Source organism: Macrobrachium rosenbergii, chromosome 34 (genome assembly GCF_040412425.1).
Source record: "Macrobrachium rosenbergii isolate ZJJX-2024 chromosome 34, ASM4041242v1, whole genome shotgun sequence".
NCBI lineage: Eukaryota > Metazoa > Arthropoda > Malacostraca > Decapoda > Palaemonidae > Macrobrachium > Macrobrachium rosenbergii.
Window position 1 is genome coordinate 7,377,661 of NC_089774.1, and position 7,698 is coordinate 7,385,358.

Here is a 7,698-nt window from a genome sequence, read left to right on the forward strand (position 1 = left end):
TGGGGTTTTGAGTTACATAAACACCATATAAGGTTCAGTTCTTGTTTAGATAGAGGCGCTCTACTGGGATGTGAGCCTATGCTTCCTAGGTAGTCAGGAGTTGCGTAAGTAGGTGCCATTTTGACACCCAACCTAAATTTACTCAGAGGCCAAAATTATTTAAGAGGGGAGACGTGACTTGCTGTCCCCCTAATTTAAGCACTGTCCTTAATGATCTCATATCCTAATACCATTTCTTACAGTAGCTAGGCTGGAATAGTTCAGTTCAATTAACTTCCCTTGAGCCCTTTATAAAGCAGTCTGTTACCTCCAGTGACTGAGGATGTAGAAATCACTGCTGGAACAGGAAGACGAAAGTACTGAAAAGACAGAATATTTGAAGGCAAGCAATTATATCAATTAATTATAATATTACCTCCAACTTCAGAGTGAAACCAATTTTAAACCCACAGATTTTATTGTTCTGCTTCCACTGTGACGATCCAGGAAGTCAGTTCATCACGTATAATCTATACACACATATGGCAATGGCGAAAAGATTTTTATCTCTGAGATTAATGGCAGGTGAACGCACCCATCAACTAACTCGGCTTACAGAGCATGTTAAAGTCAGCTTCGCAGAGAACCAGGACACATGCACAGGTGTTCTGTGGCACGACACGTTTGGAACTGAAGGCCTTGCCTTTCGAAGCAACCCAGTCGCTCAGTGGGCAGTCGCCTGGCCACAGTCTTAGTGACAGGTTGGGCTGACTGACTGCAAAACTATATAATGCTGTAGACAGCAGTTCGAAACCGGAGTCAGTGAAGTTCTCCTGCCTTTTCTACTGACTGGCTTTTTGTCTCTATTTTGTTAAGTGTTTGAGTGCACAGGTCAGTTTCGAAATGGCCACAATTTTTCCTCTTCAGTGATCACTAACAGGTAAATCTCTCAGCATTCTTTTCAGCTCGGCTCCAAAGGGCGATCGTCGTTGCCAACGACAAACGCCACTTAATTGATAGATGGTTGAGTGACATGGATAACTATCCAGAAATTTCACGAGAATATATCTTTCTTTTTATTCTTTTACAGGAACATGACACCCCTGAGGAGCGCAGGAGCCATGTTTCTTCACTCCCATGAATTCATGGCTGTACAGACAATATTATTGATTCTAACTGTAGGGATATAAGCACACTACAAGAGAAGGAATAATCTACCCTATGCATAAGCTTTGCATACAAATATCTATGCATGCACTATACACTACATGAGAACGTTTCATAATACGTCCTGAGCAGGAAAACTAAGGTGTGAAAACCGGAAAGTGATTGGTAATTGCCTCAAGGCCTCTTAAAGGATTCATCTTGAAAATCTGTGCGCACATTCTTGCACAGTTGTCCACATTCTTATCTTATTTTTTATCACTCTCCTTATTCTTATCGGCTTAAAGATTTATTCATTCATTCTTAAAGTAATTCATTCCTCGAGAGTCACAGAGGTTCATCTTCAACAACAAAGCCAGTTTCAACCACAACAAACATGACAGTTTCATCCACAACGACCATGCCAGTTTCAACCACAACTAACATGCCAGTTTCATCCACAACGACCATGCCAGTTTCAACCACAACGGCCATGCCAGTTTCAACCACAACGACCATCCAGTTTCAACCACAACGACCATGCCAGTTTCATCCACAACGACCATGCCAGTTCCAACCACGACGACCCACAGAACATCCACAAGAAGTTGGAACATTACGCCGTGGCTATTGCCGTGAGTAAAATAAGTTTGTCTTTTATACAAATATTTATGTACGTATATGTTTGTGTGTCTGCAAGACAAAGGCGACGGAGGAATTTCTAAGAGCAGGAGTGCCAAGAGGTATATTTGTTCATTATCTTGCGTGTGGAATGAACGGACAATATGGGATGATGAATACGAGGAACGAAAAGACGTGACTGGTGCAGCGCGTGTTGAAGGTTGGACGAGCTTCTGAGGCGCTGTGTGTGTGAATACATGAAGTGCTGCAGTGACCATTATCCTAATTTTTCTATTTTTCAGTAACCTGCTCCTCTCAGGAGAAAGTCTTCATGTTTTACACACATGGAACATTAGACAAGTGTATGTCAGTACACGATGCTAGCAGCCCTTTCAGCTGAAATGATTTATCCAAAGGCTTGTAACAGTCCTGTCAAAATCCAAAATACTATTGGCTCTTTAATCCCACTGATCTTTCTCAACCAGCAAACTGCGGTCTGGCCCCAAGCAGCATGAATGCCGTCATCTCTAATGGGTAGCCGGCCTCGGTGAATGAATATCAACACGAGGAACATTTGGAGACACTTCTAAGTATTGTGGAGGAGCTCTCATCAAGCCAAATTGGATTTTGTCCCCCGTTGACTGGATGAGAACTGGTAAGTTTTAACTTAGGCTTACAAGATGACGCTGAAGACTAATCCTTCGGGCCAGCCCTAGGAGAGCTGTTAATCAGCCCAGTGGTCTGGTCAAACTAAGGTATACTGAACTTGAAGACTGGACTTGGGTGCAATGCAGATGTTATAAACCCTCACGACTGATCAGAATGGAATGATCAACATTATCCAATATGTTCACTGATCCTAAATTACTTTTTAAGCCCCGTTTCACTTAGTTCTTTCTTACATTCAAGATATTTGGTGTTAACTGAAGGTTGAATTTCCAGGGGTGAAGCAACGGAGGTCACGTATGCAATTGGCGGCGTCAGTAATAGATGCTCGCAGTGTAAATAAACCATAGTTTCCGTCATGTTGCTAACACTTTAAATCTTTGTGTCTATGCAAGTATGAATTCATTAGAAACTCCAAAGTAGTTTAATTGATTTCGTAAGTTCACCAGTCGACCTGGGAGTAAGTGGGTGCCAGCATCAGAAACTGATAACTATCAGCGAAAATTCGGGGCCAGGTTGCCAGAGTGACACTTTTTCTCTCTTACTTCAGAAGATACTGGTACCTGTTTACTGGTACCTATTTACTGGTACCTACTCGTATTTCCACAGGGACAGAGTAGAGTGGTGATCAAAAGAATGGATGTGATATCAGCACCTGGCAAACTTGAGCCGAAATTTGATATCTCTGTGCAACATCCATGAAGACACTCCTTATTATGACAGACAGATACAAATCTATCATTCATCACTGGATATTTCCCCCTTCAACAAATATTCCTCTTATTAGAGTACGGAATCGTGTATATTGACATTCCCTCTGTCCAGCCCATAGTCAGATGAACGTTTCTCGTTCTCCATTTTTTTATCAACTTTTGTGTCCCCATCGGCAGTGCTTAGTCTCTAAAAATGGATGTATAACTCCCTCATTCCCTGTCTCTCTTTCTTTGTCACATACATTCAATAATTGATCTATATACATATATATATATATATATATATATATATATATATATATATATATATATATATATATATATATATATATATATATATATATACATTGTATATGAATACGAATGTTATGTACTGACACATCTTTTCTCTGTTATTTTATCAAGCCAACGTCCCGCCATCACATACTACATACATTTAATTATTCCTTCAACTACTTATTTATCAGCATTTTAGTAACCAAGTTTTTCCTCAGGCGGGGCTCCAGAAACGGAACTTCAAGAAGCCACCGCAGAGATTGTACATGAAGAGAATTGTGCTGGTCTGCAATATACTGATTTATTGAATCACGTTTTGTGCACCAAGACCTTGGCACAGGGACCACACACGGTAGGTATTCTGCCGTTAAAAGAAAAGTCATGCTCCATTGTGAAAATGACTCATTTCCAAAGGCTTTCAAAGCATGTTCACACTTTTTTTCATATTTTTTTTTGTGAGATATTTCTTACTGTCTTCTGAGGAATTATACTGTTTTAACCTCTCTCTCTCTCTCTCTCTCTCTCGTCCCTTGCCAGAATGACGACGCAACTTTTGAAGGATGCCCAGCCTGGAACCAAAGTCGGTATTTCTATTGCTGCTATCTAAAGAATTTGTTTCTGATAGGATTGTTCTCTGAAATGATTTTTTTTTATAAGTACACAGAACATGATAGATAGAACACCCCTAGCACACTACACACACACACACCCACACATACTCACACACACACACACACACACACACACACACACACACACACACACATATATATATATATATATATATATATATATATATATTGAGAGAAAGGTGGTATGTTATATTCCCCGTGGGAAAAAAATTATTCTTAGGCACGAAATGCGTATTTGTCACCACGTCTAAGGAAATGTTGACAAATATCTGTTATCCCCAGGAGGGGAGGCACTGTAGATAGGTATTATTAAGTTCATTAATATTCTAGTTATGATATTAAAAATGATTATTATTCCTACCGAAGGTCTCTGAAATCGTACTGTATATTGCACTGACTGCTTATGGTGATGGCTTATCCTCTCTTTCCTCACCCTCTGAGTCTTTTCCTTCATTTCCATAAAATAAGTAAGCAATTTTCTTTTGTTCAATATATATTAAATACAGATCTTTGCCTTGATACCGTACTTAAAGTTATTTGAACTGAAATATTCATCAAGAATATGCAGACGATTTCATTTTGTGGAAATAAAATTCATATCTCCATGATAACTCTTGCATTCATGGTCAGAATTGGTGAAATAAAGTAAAAGAGGTACCGGTACCTAAAATACATTTCAGTGTATCATTTGGTCAGTTACAAGTAATATCAAGGATTTCGTGTCAATTTAAAAATCTTAGTCACTGAAAAACAACAAAATTGAAATTGGTCTTAATTTTTCAAGTAACTGAATTAAATATTTCTGCATAATCACTTTGTAACCTTCGTAACTTGTGTAACTTTTTAACATCACACCAGTTTTCTGGAGGAAATGGTTTCTGCACCACGCCCATTTCCTTCTTCACCTGTTCAGATACCTGATGCTCTTGCAACAATTTGTCATCTTTCAGCAAAACCTACCACAAGTAGAGAAAGTGTGACATCAACTCCGGACAAAAGTAAGACAACAGGGACCACACCAGTAAAGCCTACCACAGCCTCATCGAGTACCACAACTTCAGCAGTAAGAAGCACGCCCACTATATCCTCATTAATGAATGGGACGACAACTTCACCAGGAACAGGCACATCGACACCCACGTCGTTAACGAATGTGACAACAACAACTTCACCAGGAACCGGCACATCGACACCCATGTCATCAACAAATAAGACAACAACAACTTCACCAGGAACAAGCACATCGACACCCACGTCATTAATGAATGTGACAACAACAACTTCATCAGGAACAAGCACATCGACACCCACGTCATTAATGAATGTGACAACAACAACTTCACCAGGAACAAGCACATCGACACCCACATCGTTAACGAGTGCGACAACAACAACTTCACCAGGAACCGGCACATCGACACCCATGTCATCAACAAATAAGACAACAACAACTTCACCAAGAACAAGCACATCGACACCCACGTCATTAACGAATGCGACAACAACAACTTCACCAAGAACAAGCACATCGACACCCACGTCATTAACGAATGCGAAAACAACAACTTCACCAAGAACAAGCACATCGACACCCACGTCGTTAAAGAGTGCGACAACAACAACTTCACCAAGAACAAGCACATCGACACCCACGTCATTAACGAATGCGACAACAACAACTTCACCAAGAACAAGCACATCGACACCCACATCGTTAACGAGTGCGACAACAACAACTTCACCAGGAACAAGCACATCGACACCCACGTCGTTAAAGAGTGCGACAACAACAACTTCACCAGGAACAAGCACATCGACACCCACGTCGTTAACGAATGCGACAACAACAACTTCACCAGGAACAAGCACATCGACACCCACGTCGTTAACGAATGCGACAACAACAACTTCACCAGGAACAAGCACATCGACACCCACGTCGTTAACGAATGACAACAACAACTTCACCAGGAACAAGCACATCGACACCCACGTCGTTAAAGAGTGTGACAACAACTTCACCAGGAACAAGCACATCGACACCCATGTCGTTAACGAATGCGACAACAACAACTTCACCAGGAACAAGCACATCGACACCCACGTCGTTAACGAATGCGACAACAACAACTTCACCAGTAACAAGCACATCGACACCCACGTCATTAACGAATGTGACAACTTCACCAGTAACAAGCACATCGACACCCACGTCGTTAACGAATGTGACAACAACTTCACCAGTAACAAGCACATCGACACCCACGTCGTTAACGAATGTGACAACAACAACTTCACCAGGAACAAGTGACAACAACTTCACCAGTAACAAGCACATCGACACCCACGTCATTAACGAATGTGACAACAACTTCACCAGTAACAAGCACATCGACACCCACGTCGTTAACGAATGTGACAACAACAACTTCACCAGGAACAAGCACATCGACACCCACGTCATTAACGAATGTGACAACAACAACTTCACCAGGAACAAGCACATCGACACCCACGTCATTAACGAATGTGACAACAACTTCACCAGTAACAAGCACAACGACACCCACGTCGTTAACGAATGTGACAACAACAACTTCACCAGGAACAAGCACATCGACACCCACGTCATTAACGAATGTGACAACAACTTCACCAGTAACAAGCACATCGTCACCCACGTCATTAACGAATGTGACAACAACAACTTCACCAGGAACAAGCACATCGACACCCACGTCATTAACGAATGCGACAACAACAACTTCACCAGGAACAAGCACATCGACACCCACGTCGTTAACGAATGCGACAACAACAACTTCACCAGGAACAAGCACATCGACACCCACGTCATTAACGAATGCGACAACAACAACTTCACCAGTAACAAGCACATCGACACCTACGTCATTAACGAATGTGACAACAACTTCACCAGGAACAAGCACATCGACACCCACGTCATTAACGAATGTGACAACAACTTCACCAGGAACAAGCACATCGACACCCACGTCATTAACGAATGTGACAACAACTTCACCAGGAACAAGCACATCGACACCCACGTCATTAACGAATGTGACAACTACTTCACCAGTAACAAGCACATCGACACCCACGTCATTAACGAATGTGACAACAACTTCACCAGGAACCAGCACATCGACACCCACGTCATTAATGAATGTGACAACAACTTCACCAGTAACAAGCACATCGACACCCACGTCATTAACGATGTGACAACAACTTCACCAGGAACAAGCACATCGACACCACGTCGTTAACGAATGTGACAACAACTTCACCAGTAACAAGCACATCGACACCCACGTCATTAACGAATGTGACAACAACTTCACCAGGAACCAGCACATCGACACCCACGTCATTAATGAATGTGACAACAACTTCACCAGTAACAAGCACATCGACACCCACGTCATTAACGAATGTGACAACAACAACTTCACCAGGAACAAGCACATCGACACCCACATTGTCAACGAATGACACAACAACTTCACCAGGAACAAGCACATCGACACCCACGTCGTTAACAAACGACACAACAACAACTTCACCAGCCCCAGCTCCAACACCAGCCCCACCTCCAACACCACCCCCACCACCACCACCCCCACTTTATGAACTGTGATGCT

At 41.9% G+C, this 7,698-nt stretch overlaps 2 protein-coding genes across 2 annotated transcripts; both read left to right on the forward strand.

Moving 5' to 3' along the window:
- Positions 1–1,543: 1,543 nt before the first annotated feature.
- LOC136856018 (uncharacterized) lies at positions 1,544–5,983 on the forward strand. Its single transcript, XM_067133571.1, has 3 exons — positions 1,544–1,757; positions 4,981–5,354; positions 5,492–5,983. The coding sequence occupies exons 1-3, from the start codon at positions 1,544–1,546 to the stop codon at positions 5,981–5,983; spliced, it is 1,080 nt and encodes a 359-aa protein (XP_066989672.1).
- Positions 5,980–7,323, forward strand: LOC136856019 (dr1-associated corepressor homolog). Its single transcript, XM_067133572.1, has one exon. The coding sequence runs from the start codon at positions 5,980–5,982 to the stop codon at positions 7,321–7,323; it is 1,344 nt and encodes a 447-aa protein (XP_066989673.1).
- Positions 7,324–7,698: the final 375 nt, after the last annotated feature.